Here is a 15527-nt window from a genome sequence, read left to right as displayed (position 1 = left end):
AATTAAATGGGTTAGAATGCAATATGTAAGTTTGTCATTGAAGATGGTTTTCCGTTGGTTTGAAGTATTTCTAAATTTAGTTCTAAGCTCACAAAATTTCTCCGACTTGCCTCGTTGGTAAAAGTAAAGAACCTCTTCTTTTTTGTGCTGATTATTACAGCTATATACTGTACAACACAATATAATGGAACTTGTGACTGTTGAATTTCTCGAATTTGTATCAATAGCCTGCTGTATGTGCTGTTCACAACTTGTTTAATGTTTTCATGCTTGGTCGCTTCACCGCGATTGATACATATGACGTCACATACTAATGGCACGAAAATCTCTAATGAGAATATGCATATCTGGCTTTTTGCATTTTCGGTACAAAATAATCACTAAAGCACGCTTTATATCGAAAAAATAATAATAGCACGATTCAAAACACCACATTTTCATATAAATTTACAAGCAATAAAAATCGTGGTAAAAACCCTTTAAGAAGCTATTTTAGAAGTTTATATTTTATTGACTCGAGATAGTTAGGTAGTATTTAAACAATTAGAGGTTTTCTTAGTGGTAAGTCTTGCTTTGTAACTTTGCTGTTCTTTGGGGGGGGGGGGGGGGGGGGGAGTAGATGGAATCTAATAAGACTCCCTTTTAAACCTTTTAGATGAAAGTAGAAAGATCTCCCTTGCAATATGATATAGTGTAAAGGTCATTTATGTTGAAACTTTGGTCTTTTTTTTTCCAGAATGGTTTGTAAACTTAAAAGTCATACAAAAAAGTTTGGAAATCATTTCAAAAAGTTTTTATCCAGTATCTTTATATGTTTTCATCAGCAAAAATGTCTGATTTGATCTCCTGAAGTTAAACTACTAAAGTCTTATTAGCATTGCGTGGATATGTAAGCAAACGCGGAGATGAATTTACAGGGTCTATGTTCATTTGAAGTACTTATATACATATCATGGATTCCCAGGATTAAGTAATGTTCTGAGTAGGTACAAATTCCTTTTAGGGGGAATAGGGGATGGGGTACGATTATTGAATTTGGTTTTAAATTTGATATCCTTATTTTTTTATTATATCTTATTTTAGATATATGAAATACATGTATTACCCAGTAATGTTATATGAAAATAGCTAAAAGAAATATTCTGTACTCCCTGAACAATTTGGTTGGACAAATTCACAGAAATGAAAAAAAAATTAATATGTGTTAAACTTTGTAAATGGATCATTTATTTTTCACTTTATGTGTTAAAGGTGGATCTGCGTGGTTAAGATCACATTGAGCATTTAAATTTCCCATGATTAAAACAGTGTGACCCTAATTCTGTAGGTTCTAATCTCAAAACAGTTCTCCTTCATCGATGAGGTCCCCAGGTATATCATGCTTTACGTAGACTAAACACTTCCAGAACATTTAAATCCAAATGTCGCTTTATTGTTGACAAGGGGTGTTTCTCCATGTTTGTATATCAAAGTATGGCTGTCATTCATTCTCCAATGGCAGGCCCTGGAGAAAGTGTGGTTGATAAGTACATGAACATTTCATGTCTCTTGTACATGTGAGACAATCAGTCAAGAAAAATGAAAGATCTTATGATTTTTGACCTAGATACGTTACCTGACAGCTTTAATATGCTTTAAAACTTGTTATTAAGTGGAAGCATTGAAATTTTGCCATTGTTTAGTGTGTTGTTAGGAAATATGGCGAGTTCCGTACGATAGCCTGGGATTATTCGTATAGATTTTTTTCTAACAGCTGGTGTGTAAAAGGTACAGGAGCAATCAGAAAAATACAATGTAGGAACTTTGTCATGAATCATAAACAAGCTTTATTCTTGTGTTCAGTGTACGAGATGAAGTAAACAACCTCGGAGTGTTCGACATTTGGTATAGATTTTCCTGTGAGGACAATGTGCAAGAATGTTTCTTTGGAAACATTGATTTCTTAATTATGTCTGTGAAAGCAAATGGATCTCCTCGGATATATCTACCTCAGATTACTAACCGAGGGGCCTTGAACAGACGACAGGATTTATTTAAACCAAGCCAAGGAAACCCGTTTGCTCCTAACTATGGTAGGGAGAAAAGCAGGGATCAGTTATTTCAACGATCAGGTTTGAACAGCAATAGGGAGAATTCTCAAAATACATCAGGGTTCCCCTTACCAAAAATAGCTAAAGAAACTCCTAAGAAGAGGAAAACTTGGGGAAAGGTGATCGACAAGAGGTCAATAGAGGAGGAAAATCCCTCTAAAAGGGGTTCATGGTCCATTAATGAAACACACACATCTGTACCAAAACTCTATAATCCCTACGGTTCAAAGGTCAGGGAAGTCCCATTTACGTCTTTCGAGAGTCCAGACGAGGGGTCTTCCAGTTTTGAGGTTGGTGATTCAGTGGGGGGCAGTGCAAATGGCAAGAGAAGAAAGCAGTGGTCTAGACCCAACAAAAGTATAGCGAGACAGGAAATCCCAGTTTCTATAGATGAGGAAAGAGAAAATGATCTCTACAATGGTGATCAAGAAGCTGATCCGTATCAAGGCATGCCTAAAATCATTTATGACAGACATGGTCCTGTTACTGCCACGTATGAACCTAGCTATGGTGGTCCTCCAATTCCTACTAATCACAATCCTAATTATCAACAGTATTATCGGACACCCCGGAACAGAAGACCCGGTCAACCTCCCAGTTCTGATTCAAACTATGCCCTAAACACAGGCTCAACACGCTCTGATGAGACCCCAAATATAGATAATCTGCTTGACAAGTTTGCATCTGACATTGATAACGAGGCCTATGTCAATCTGAACCGACACAGCAAACCTAACATCTTCGGTGACCACCACAGACCTTTCTATCCATCTCCAAGTAACTTTGTTGTAAGTCCGCCTCCCCGTGCCAAAACTAAAGCCAAACCAGTATTGTCAGACAAAAGAGCAAGTGCTCCAACGAGGCCTGCTCAGCGTGAAGTCCCAGAAACAAGTGCTCAGTCCAAAGTGCCTAAAAATGTGCCAAGTGCTAATAACGCATTGTCCGCGAAACCCCCGATTAGTGGGAAAGTGGTGAAAAATGTGAGAAATAAAATTATACCTGAAGAATCGGATAAATCTAGAGCTGCAAAATATACATACACAATAGAAGAGGGGGAGAAGGATGGCAGTTCAAATGATAAAAAAAGTCACGAGAACTGTGATGATAGACCCGCAAAGTATACATTCACTAAAGACGATGATGACAGGCCCGCTAAATACACATACACAGTCGACAAAAACACCAAACCTCGAACTGTGACATTCCAAGATGAAAATAAGAAAAATAACAAAAAATCTGACAAAAAATCCAAAGTAAAGAATAAATCTAAAGCTACAACTCGCACTAGTTCTGATACATCCTCACAAAGGGATTCTGTGAAAGAATCTAACGCTACTGACCAATCAGACTCTTCTCTTACTCCAGGTCGTAGAAACTGGTCCCCGCCAACTGGTGAACTGTTCGATGAAGATCCAAGGCAGTTCTGGGTGGACATGAATACCAAGAAGGAAGGTAAAAAATCGTGAACATAAGTTGTTAAATTCTTTGGAGTGATTGGCTTAGTAGGAGTAACGAAAACTATAAACAGGAGTGGGTGTTACTAATTTGTTCGCTTGACTAGGCAGGGGTATTTGAGTGAACCTTTTCCTAATACATGAAATTTCTGATATATTTTAAACATTAACATTGCATATTATTTAATACATGTAGTATTTTCCTATGCAATAACCATGCAAGCATTGTGACTGGAAATGAATATCATGGTTAGCTCTGTGACTGAGAACTAGAGATTTGTGATGGAATACATTCTAAATTATATTTTGTAATTCTTTGCTTTGTCCATTATTCTAGGTATAGCTGTCTTGTTTGCTTGTGATGTTAAAAGAGCTGTCATATGATTTATCAGAGTCTGTATGTTGCTAATTGGCAATAAATTATTTATCAAACAAAATTATGAAAGCATGCATTGTTCACTTTTCTTAGCTTCAATATCATTAAGGTGTTGTTCATTCTCATAGAAAATCATGCAAGATCACCTATAGTGAACAGGTTCTGCAGTAGGACTACAATTCACATGGTTAAGGTGTATGTGTGTCAAGTTCCTATCAAAAGTACATTTTTGGGGGACCTGAGTAAACTCAGGTGACCTATTGAAATTTATCAATGTCCATCATCTGCCATGCATTAACAATTGAACATTTTTAACTTTTTCTTGATAACTACCATTCCAATTCTTTTCAAATATGGTATTATTCAAGTATCTTTGTCACAAGGGGGACATATATATAAAATTGTAAATTTCAGGACTCCTGCATCCCTGGGGCTTTAGGGGTGGGGCAAAAACTGCCAAAAATTGACCAATTTTATGTTCTTCCCTACAACCACACATCTGTAAGAAAAACTAAATGCATGTAAGTTATGCAGAACAGGAAGGCCTCTATCAAATTTGTGAATTTCATGATCCCCAGAGTTAAGGTTCCGACTCCAGGGTGGGGCCAAACTTGATATATAGTGTTTATGTGTAAAACATTTGCAAAACATCTTCTTTAGTGCTATTAATACTAAATTGAAAAACTAAATGGATATTTAAAACGAACAGCTAGCTAGTCCTTTACCAGAACTGTAGATTTCATGATCCCAGGAGTAGGGGTTTTTGGTATCAGGGTGGGGCCAAAATGGTCAGTGTTTAAATGCATTAACAATTGAACATTTTTAACTTCTTTATAACTACCATTCCATTTTTTTTTCAAATTTGGTATGAATCGTTTGGAGACAAGGGGGACATAAGTTGCAATTAAAATTTCAGGGCTTCTGCACCCCTAGGGCCTTAGGGGCAGGGTAAAGACTACCATACATTGACCAATATTCAAAATTCCTCTCTACAACTGCACATGTGATGTAGATGCATCCCTAAGGCTTTAGGGGAGGGGGAAAATGCCAAAAATTTACCAATTTTCAAAAATCTTGTTCTCTTTACAACCACTCATCTTTAAGAAAAACTAAATACATAGTGATGTAGAGAAGGAAGCTAGGTCTCTACCAAAATTTTAATTTCATATGTAATCCCCAGGGGTAGAATTTCTGACCCCAGGGTGGAGCCAAATTTGATATATATATATATATATATATATATATATATATAGTTTATGTGTAAAAACATTTAAATAAAATCTTCTTTGTTGCTATTGATACTAAATTGGAACTAAATAGATATTTAGAAGGAGTAGGTAGTGTGTGTATCAAAATTGTAAATTTCATGATCCTAGGGGGTAAGGGTTTGATTATTATAGTGATTATTTTCTTTATCATTTGAAAGACTTCTTTAAGTTTGCTGAAACAGAATAAAAAGTAAATGCACATTTATAGAGAAAGCGGAAAATGATAATGTACCAAAATTGTGAATTTTGCAACCCCGGGGTACATACAATGTACGGTGTTAATGTTACCTATATTATATTATGTAAAGTCTTTGTCAGTATAGGCACTTTCAGGGGCATTTAAGTTTTAATAACACATTTTGTTATACTGTTGCTGAATTTAGCTTAGAATTTTTTCTAGATTTTATTATAGCCCTTAGGGCTAATGATACTTTTAACTAATACTCAGGTGACTGATTAGGCCTGTATGCCTTTTGTTGTGAATAGTGACAATGCAGTTGAGATTGGAAACCTCAATTTGAGGGTATGTGAATGTTGAGAACTCAGATACTGGGTCTATTTCTCTTCAAGCTTTACCCACCAATTCTCATTCTACAGATGTCAATTAACTTGATTTTGGCAAATTTTCCATGAATTTTTCACCACAAAATCTGCTCTCAGGTTTGGAAATTTTTTCTTCTTGTTTTCTTTGGAAACTTCTATATAGTTAGGCAAGGTTTGAAAATGTGAAGTTTCAGTTGTATTGTGATCAAGATTCTACATTTTTGTTCACTTTTTAAAGACAAGATGGTAGATACAATGCCAATTGATATCGGTGTGTACAGTTTTTATGTGCCAGTTGTTCATTTACTTACCCCCCCCCCCCCCCCTCCAACTTTTTTAGCTTTGTTTAATGTCTCTGTTTTTATTATGGTTATTTCTTAATATGGTGAATTACATCTAAATTGTAGTTTTAATGCTGGATCAATTCAATACAAATGGATGTTAATAAAAATTCATTATATATTCTGTTTTCCATTGGTTCAAAGTTTTGTTCAAAATAGATTTGACATTATGAATTGCTGAATATTGATCCTTGAAATTCATTGAGCATTTGTAAAGCACTATACACATAAAGCATATCTGAACAAAACCATGTGTACTTATACAACTTATAAATTATTAAATATCCAGCATTTAGCAAGGAACATGCACTCCAGTGACTAACTCTTTTGACCATGCATACCTTAATTTTACTTTCAACTTTACATTCATTGTACAAAAATGAAAGTAGATCATCAAAAACAGGTGTTAGTGAAAAAAAATTCCTTTAAATTCGATATCGTTATGATTCCCTGTGTCTTTCAGGAATCTAGATGTCTTTCCGTCTGCAGGAGTCTAAGTCTGCCGTGTAGTTCATTTAAAGCGATCAATTGGCAAGCTGCCGTCTTTAAAGTAAATTAATTCAGACATGGAGATAGAATATAGAGCAAAAAGCATATAGAACATTTGAGTTTGTGAATACAATGTAAGTTTTTGTTGATAAACTAACAGTGACGAATGATGGATTTAAAATTCCTAATGCAAGGACACCAATTTAATTGTTGAAGGCAAAGAATGGACTTTAAAGGCTAGAATAACATTTACCAATAATCAAGGTGCTTGCTGTAAATTTTTGCTACTTGATGCTTGGAAACTTGGCTAAATGTGTTTCATGGTGGAAAAAATGCTTATTTGCATTATTTTATGTGATGATCACAGAAATATGGAACAATATTGGCTAAATAAGTTTCCATTTCATTGAGATGATGGTTGTGAGGGAAGTTATAACATTCAATTAATGATCAGTGTGCTTAGGGATATGTGGTGTTGATTTGACTGTGTCAAAAGGTGGAATTGAACTATGTCTGTTCGACTGCCCAGCATTTATAAGCATTTACAAGGTTAGACTAAGATTTGTTTTGTTTCAATACTTTTTATAGAGTCAGCTTTTTCATTACAAGTCTTTTCTATTGTTGTTATTCATAGTAGCAGTTAAAAAGCATATCTAACTTTTCTTTGCTTATTAATTCATTACATGATGAAAATGTGGAAATTATCGGTATGTGTATTTTAAGAATAGAAAAGTACCTTGGATTTTTTTTTTTTTTTTTACAGATGAATCCAAGGTGGCAGGAAAACAGAAAGGTGGCTCAAGAACGCCCCGAAAGTCAAAGAGGATGGCAGCTAAACTTGATGGGCATTCCTCTTTTGAAGGGGAGACTACTGTCAGCAATTCCAAGTCTGTCAGTGACAGGTCAGACACACAACAGTCACATGCTTTTATTACTCTATTTTTACTGATAAAAAGCTTTATTCAATCTCATACCCAGCCACGTAAATTTTTGGGGCATGATATCATAATTACATGTTTGTTCTCTTCCCTTGTGTGACAGTCTGTCCCATTTTGCATTTAGCACACTTTTGAGAAAAAGATTGGCAATGCCTTCAACAAACTTTGAGATAAATAAATATTTGATAAAACTTTGACCTTGACTTTCCATGTGACCTTGTCATCACAGATTGAACAACATTCATGTTCTAAAGGCAAAGTTTTTAAGTCTCTTTGTAGATGCAATTAACTGCATATAAGATGTAGTTGTTAGTATCATTTATTATATAAACCATTGAAAATGTTAAAAAGAATCCAATGAAATAATTCATTTTAATGATTCCCTTTGCAGTTTTAAATATAATAGTCTATTAAGATGTGTCTCAGAATTCTGTATCTGAACAGATGAAAATGTAAACATCATATGTTGTGGAAAAATGAAAGCTAATTATCTGTGTAATGTGTAAAATTAATTCTCTGAAATTACAGGTTCTCTGAACACTGGATTTTTGCCATAAGAATTTGCATTTTACACATTAATCAGATACTTGTTTTAATTATACATTTGCATTCGAAGAAAAAAGCACTTTGAATGTTCTTGGTAGAAAATGACTCAAATGAAGGTAGAGACCGGTAACATTGAATTTTCTTTCCAGTACATATTTACCTGTAGTGAGATTAAGATATGCAGTATGATTGAAGAAATCAATATACTTTTAGGCCAGTCCTTGATTTGATGGAAATAAATGGCAGATTATTTATGAATAATTAATGTATACAGAGGTCCACAACATTTCAAATCTGGCTATAGCACTATCTGATTTTGAAAATGGTTCAACATTGAAACAAAATTTCTAAGATAAGAATTTAAATATTTGATTTCAAAATTATGTATCTAAAAGAAATGTTCATTTCAGAAATATTTTAGCCAGCTTTTCAAGTGAATATCATTACTTAGTTGCAGTAAAGTGAAGTAAAAAGAAATTTCTGAGTACTTGGCAGGTTTGGTAGCAGATGCCTAAGGGATTCCATAAATAATTAAATGTACCCAGTACAGGTAGTCTGCCGGAGAAAGGCATATAAAGGGACATTAATGTCAATCTTGTTTATCACATGCTACTTCTTCATCAGAATCACCAATAACATATGGAAGACAAATTTAGAAGCCGTTATAATCGTAGAAAAATTCTTTGTCACAGTGCTGAGGTGAGAGCCTCCAAAGGAACTAGTCGTAAATCTGAGGACCGTCCGGGCTCAGTTCAGGAGAAGAAGTCTGCGGAGTCTGCCAATGTGTGTGAGGCAGAGGAGGTTAAGAATTACACATCGGACGAATCTCTGTTCCAGAGCCAGGATGATATACCCATGATACAGAAGCTCAAACAGATGAACCAAAGTACAAAGTGAGTAGCTTTCTAGTAGAGAATAGAAATACATATTGAGAGGAATGCATGGAGGATACGGTAGCTATTGAACGGGAGATCAGCATCAATCTAACTGAAACAAGCTTGTGTAGTAATATACAGGAGCAGATCAAAGGATCTACTTTTGATTAGATTGGATCTGTATCCACCACCATTGATAACTTGCTAGCTTACTGGTAATCTATATCGAATCAGGAGTTTAATTTTTAGAAAGTCAGTTCCACAATCCCCTGGTCAAAGACAGAGTTTTTTACTTGTGGATTTTTCCAAAGCACCCAAGTAGATATTAAGCAGAATGAATTATCATATCATTTTAAGATTGTGAGAGATTTTTTTCCTCTAGTTTTTGTCTCCATTGTATTGGGAATGGGGACGAAGATTTAGACATAATTTTCTATATCTGAAGGGCATGATAGTCCCAACATATAATAATGGATACACATTCTAACTAGGCTTGTAGCTTTTAGGGTGACAACACTCTTTTTGTGTGTTTTTCGTTCCTCAGTTTTTCTTTTGTAATTAAGTAATGCACATTGACATTCATTATTAGTATATCATGTACCTTTAATTTAATCAGGTTGTCAAACTAGAGTTAAACCATTCTATAGGTACTGCAGCAGTATAAGAAAGGTATTCAGCATTCTACTTTCTAAACATTTCTAATTAATAAATGTATAGGATGTACTGATGCGCAGCTTAAAGATAAATGGAGGCAGTATCGTAATTTCATGAGGAACGTCTCTAGTGTGTGAATTTGCTCTACATGTTTGTACATTATGTAACATCACCAAGATTAGAAATATTCTCTGGAGTTATGTCATAATCATGTGCTCATCATAATTCACAATTTTAATTTTCTATCATGATTGTTTGAACAATTATCAAGGCTGTGGATGATTGGTCAAGTGTAATGAGAGTTGTTGGGCTTTTAATGTTTAGGTGTAAAATGTGTATCGATGACGGTGAAGTAAACTTTTCAAGGCGACCTGTTTGGTTGGATAAGATGTTTCGGGGCTGCGACATGGATGACATGTAAATGTTTTCTCAGCTTGCTTGATGATATGATACTGTATATATAGCATGAAGCTATTAGCAGTCCTTTCACTTTCTGCATGGCATTTCAAAACAATTTTTGACATTTGTTCAGTTCAAATCAATTTTACAACTAATGTGGTTAATTTATTGTTGAATATCATCAGATTTGGTTTCTGCAACATTTTGTATTTTTATGATAAATAATTAAAATTCAGGGTTGTTATTGTTAATAATTGTTATCTTGAAATATAAAGCACATGATGTACAATCTTAACACATTTTAGAGAAATATAATATTGATATACATGTAATACTAAATAATCCCTATTAAGCACCTAAGCATTGGAAACGGAACAATGTTGTAACAATTGGGGGGGAAAATATGATTTAATACATAATTTAAACTGGGTACTATAAGTGTGATGACTCATATATCATGTGATTTGTTTAGATAAGTGTAAATGGGATTAATTATTGATATAAGGGGTATGTTGCTATGTATTCTTATAAACAGCTTTTGGATTATGGAGGGATTATGTTTCTGACATATGCATCTTGTTTTATATCAAGTTTTCTCTACAAATTTACTTCCATGTAAATCATAAATCACTTTTGTAGCTTCACATTATACATGTATAATTAATTATGAACATTCACATGCTGGCCTGCTTATCAAATTCTAACTGAAATGCAGTATATCTTGCATGGGGTAGTAATACAAAGGGCTACATAAGAAACACACTATTACTGGTTATTGCATCTTCACAAGTTGGGCTCATTAGACCATTACACAATCCACTATAAATAAAACATCTACTGCATCTTGGATACAAATGATGCAATCTCATACTGCTGTATTGATAGTGTAATATTTACACCTCTAATTACGTTTATTGATAGTAGATCAAGTTTGGAAACCTTTTTGCTTAAGTCAATATCGCTTAAACGATTGAAATAGCCATAACTGTAGGTATCAATACACATGTTTTTATTTGAATCTCTCATTTCGCGTTGTTATAAATAGAACCGCATTCTCATTGGTTCCCACTCTTTTGTGGAAACAATCAGAACGAGCCCAACTTTTTGATAGTCACTGATGTTAAGAGTTAGTGCGAAGTAACGAATCAATAACCCTTGACTTGTGAAGGTGTGGTTATTGGTCAGAGTTAAGAAAATGGTGTTGAGCGCCGGGCTTGCCTAGCTCTATTCACACTGTCAACCCAAGCCCAAACTTCTTTATAATTTAAGACAGTGATGATATCAAGTCAAGTAAGGTTTTGCCTTCTAAAAATTGATCATTTTAAGTTTTAAAAAAAGTAACAATGCAGCATTGTGTTGATGGTTGTGTCTCTGATGTCACAATGTAAAAGCATGAGCATGTGGCACTGAAGTAGAATGCACTAGGCTATGTTGGGACAGTGACCGATTATCACCTTGGTCTACTGGGTTACCTTTCTTTGGTCTGTAAAGATACAGGATAAAGCATTGTTATCCATATTACAATGATGAATGTTGTGAAGAAGATAGAAATTCTTTTATGCCTCTACACATGGATAACAATAGTTTTTTGTCACTTGCAGCCCTGAATATTAAAACAGTATAGCCAATAAAAGTCTATTTGGGAATTTGATGAAATGGTAAAAATCATTGCAGAAGCTTGAACATGCACATTGATACAAATGCATGTCCATGTAAATGATGAATTGTTATTTTAGGGATCAGATAAGGAAAAAGGGTGTTCCAAAATGGTTGAAACAAGAAGACGGATCTGGTAAGGATAGCTCTCAGTGTTTGTTTGATGAATGGTACTTAATTTTGTTCGTTGATGTACATGCTATTGAGTTGAAATGAACATTTTACTTGTGCTCATAGAGGTTCCATTGGAGACTCCTCAGAGTGAGGGAGGAGGTCAACAAAATACCCCAGCTCCTCTCCCTCTGAAAGATCACATGATCCAACAGAAAGATGTAGACATGCTGATTGATGAGGAACTAGCCATGTGGCCCGAGACCGGGTAAGTGGTCACTGGGCAATATGCCGTGTTGATATTATGGCTCTGTTAGTTTCTCCGTTGTTGTAACTTACATAATCCAAGGATTTACTATATGAAATCCAATTACTGTATTTTTTTAAATTTTAGGTATGTCATAATAATTGCTAATTTAGTCTCAAGTACCTGTTGTTTGGACCCACACTCCCTTTGATCCACCACCTCCTTTTTCAATATGCAAAACAAAACTAAAAAGAAATATTTCCTGAAAAATTGTGGATTCCTAGTGTCTATTGTATCAATTCTTTTAACTCCCAATGTCATTTTGCACTTTTATTGAACTCCAAATTACACAGTTATACTGAATTAAATATATCGTCGTCTGACCAGTTTCGGTGACCTTAGTGATAAACCGCGATTTTCTCATTAATCACTTGGATTAAATAAATAAATAATACACCTACCTTTATAGTAATTAAATTCCTTTACTTTCATCCAAAAATTCCAACTCCATTGGTACGTTAATTGAATATATTTTCGTAACAAAAAACAAGTCACTTTGTTGTCCTAAAACGGTGACGTCACCTATTTCGGTGACCATTGTTGATCTAAGTTTGCCAAAAGTTTGTAACTGTTAAAACGTATATACAGGAGGAATGTGCAACTAAATGTCAATGAATAAAATAAAATAGTGTAGAATTCTATACTTTTGGTGTACTTTATATTAATTTGAAGGTTTGCTTGAAAAAGTAATAAGTAAATGGGCTTATTTTTGGGGTGCTTGTGTTGATTGTTTGCATACTCTACTTCAAGTAGTTCATTTTCGATAAAAAAAAATTGAAGATGTACTCTATATATGTTTGCAAACACTACGGCGAAATTGATGACGCAATCTACACCCGGAAACAACAACGCGAACACATAAACAAAAGGTCACCGATTCTGGTCAGTCACCGAAATAGGGCAGTCGACGATATATTAAATGCAATAAGCTGTGTAACTTGAAAGTTTGATAGAAATATTGAAAAATAGATACAATAGACATAGATTCCATGAATTTTATGGAATTACTTTTGTTTTTCACATAAAATGAGGGATGGATCATAAGGAGTGTGGGGTCAAATGTCAGGTGCATGTGAATTTAGTGTCTGAATACTTTTACAGATGGGTGCTTCTTATGGAAGAAATTGTTCATGAAAAAAAAAATTGTATGCATTGCAGGAAGCCAGATTTGAAGACTGTTTTTGATACAGACAAGAAACCTCCAGTGTCTTCCAGGGAAGGAAAAGGAGCAGACAGTTCGACTCCCATGAAGAAAATTCAACAGAACCGTGCTAAGTGGAGAGACTCTCAGAAGAAGAACTTGGAGGAATCCTGGGGCTCCCTTAATATGTTTGACAGGCATCAGAAGGGCAGAATCTCCATGGATCTAGATGGTAAAATATATTGATAATTTTTCAGTAATATTGCACCATTTACATATACTTTTAATTAAATCCTCTTGAATCATAGGAGTTTATACTCTAAATGTTTTCACTTAACAGATCTCTCTCTTTCTCTCTCTATCTCTCTCTCATAAGGATCACTATGTCATCTGTCTGTTGCATACTCTAGAGCTTTGAAACTGTAAAAGAAAGGACTTTGATTTTTATCATATTTATTTCTTGTATAAATGTTTTTCAATATACTGGTATTTAATGTATGATCACTGATGCCCTTGCATTTAATATCGATGATCACTATGATGTGCAGGTGATGCATGTTTCAGTGGAACCCTAGAGTTTGGTGAAATTATTAATTTCTATAATTTTGAAGTTAAATTTTTTATTTCATGTTGGATATTGATATGTATACTAAGGTAAAGAATATTGTCAAGGTTCTTGAAATTTTCCTCAAATGTCAGGATATTACATTTACCTCTTGTTACTTAGAAAAAAATGAGTTTAGAAAGACCACAAAACCTAAATTGTCCTACATAACAGATTGCAAGGGCATCAAATAGACACAAACACACAAAGTTGAAACTTAGAATCACTGTTATGTTATCTACACTTCAGTCAAGCCTGCTGCTGGGGTTTCATCTACGTCAATTTTTTTTAAATTTGGGGATGGGTGGTCATTTTATATTGGAGTCTTGAATATAGCATGTGTAAACATTTTAGATGATGCTCTAGATGAATATCTACAACTGCCATCTAAAAAAGCCACACCCACTCAGCCATCAATCAAAGAGGAGACAGAGGGGGTGGAGCCAGTGTCCACTACAGAAGAAGAGTAAGTACTGGATTCTGATGGTAGTCTGAACAATTCATAGTACTCTTTCTCAAAGCAAATCATTATTTACTGCACATTGACATTGAAGTACAATTTTGTCACTTTAACCAGAAAGGATAAATGAGTCTTGAAAAAGAAACCATGGGATATCTATTGTTTTTGGTCTGTATGTCTATTTGATTGTTCGTAAAAATCTTATATTAGTTACAACTTTTGAATCTAAAAAGGTAGAGGCTTTATACTTTTTGAATTGCAAGGTCAGGATAAGACTGGTCACGGTTATGCTGGCGAACATATTTTTCAAATACGCATTTTGCTATTTCTAGAAGTGTAGTATTATATTTTGGGACAGTATTTAGATTGTCCCAAAAATGACACAATACTGTTTGATTATTACAGATGTGATGACAGTTTTGTGATACCAGAACTGCCTTATGGGAAGGAACTTGTCATTAACATTAAAACTACCTGGGGTGACAAGCACTACGTGGGAATCACGGGGATAGAGATGTTTTCCAGCACTGGAGAATCCGTCTCCGTGTGTAAGGTATGTTTAGTGTTGTACTTGTGTATATACTCTGTACTGATGGAGAATCCATCACTCTTGTACAACAACCTCATGTGCTTTTTTTATGGTAAAAGTTAAACTGTTGCCTTGTTGATACTAAAATAAAAGATTTGATGTACACTGTTATTGCAGGTCACTGCCAAACCTCTGGATATTAATATTCTGAATGAGTATGATAAAGATCCTCGGGTGGTAACCAACTTAATTGATGGTGTGAATCGCACGAGAGACGATGTTCACATGTGGCTAGCGCCCTTCACTCCGAAGGGAGACCATTTTATATACCTCACATTTGATAAACCTTGCCAGATTGCTCTCATGAGAATATGGGTAATTATATATCAAACTACTGTACTTATTACATGTATCTTTAACATTAGAGTTGGGCATCTTCATTGAAAACATATGAACATACTTCATGTACTGACAATGTTTCATGTGAACATTTACAAATGCAAAATACTGAGTGATATGAAACCTTCATTGTTATGTAAGATATGGTAAGCATGTCTGACCAAAGTGATAATGTAGACTTGCATGAAGGCTGGGGTTTATATTTACATCAAGTAATCACACTCAATAATAGCGGGAGATCTGTGTAGTGTGGGGTAGCAGAATTCACAGAGAGGAAAGCCAAAATTTACCATGCACGACAAAAATTCACTATGGTAGTTACTTGTTTGGATAAAATTGATTAGGGG

The 15527-nt window shown here is 34.7% G+C and overlaps 1 protein-coding gene across 10 annotated transcripts in view; it reads left to right on the top strand.

The window, feature by feature from the left end:
* LOC125669606 (katanin-interacting protein-like) overlaps positions 1-15527 on the top strand; it is a 54591-nt gene that overhangs the window by 27843 nt on the left and 11221 nt on the right. For 4 of the 10 annotated variants that reach the window (XM_056162610.1, XM_056162613.1, XM_056162611.1 and 1 more), the window contains 10 exons: positions 3456-3542; positions 7325-7463; positions 8738-8938; positions 9899-9991; positions 11710-11765; positions 11867-12008; positions 13206-13420; positions 14147-14258; positions 14658-14805; positions 14959-15156. In XM_056162610.1, coding sequence (XP_056018585.1) covers positions 3456-3542; positions 7325-7463; positions 8738-8938; positions 9899-9991; positions 11710-11765; positions 11867-12008; positions 13206-13420; positions 14147-14258; positions 14658-14805; positions 14959-15156 — 1391 coding nt within the window. The remainder of the gene's footprint in view (positions 1-3455; positions 3543-7324; positions 7464-8737; positions 8939-9898; positions 9992-11709; positions 11766-11866; positions 12009-13205; positions 13421-14146; positions 14259-14657; positions 14806-14958; positions 15157-15527) is intronic. The other 6 variants (XM_056162617.1, XM_056162614.1, XM_056162616.1 and 3 more) reach the window with 3 other exon arrangements.

Source organism: Ostrea edulis, chromosome 4 (genome assembly GCF_947568905.1).
Source record: "Ostrea edulis chromosome 4, xbOstEdul1.1, whole genome shotgun sequence".
Lineage (NCBI taxonomy): Eukaryota > Metazoa > Mollusca > Bivalvia > Ostreida > Ostreidae > Ostrea > Ostrea edulis.
Note: the sequence above shows the minus strand (reverse complement) of the source record. Positions and strands in the feature narration are given on the sequence as shown.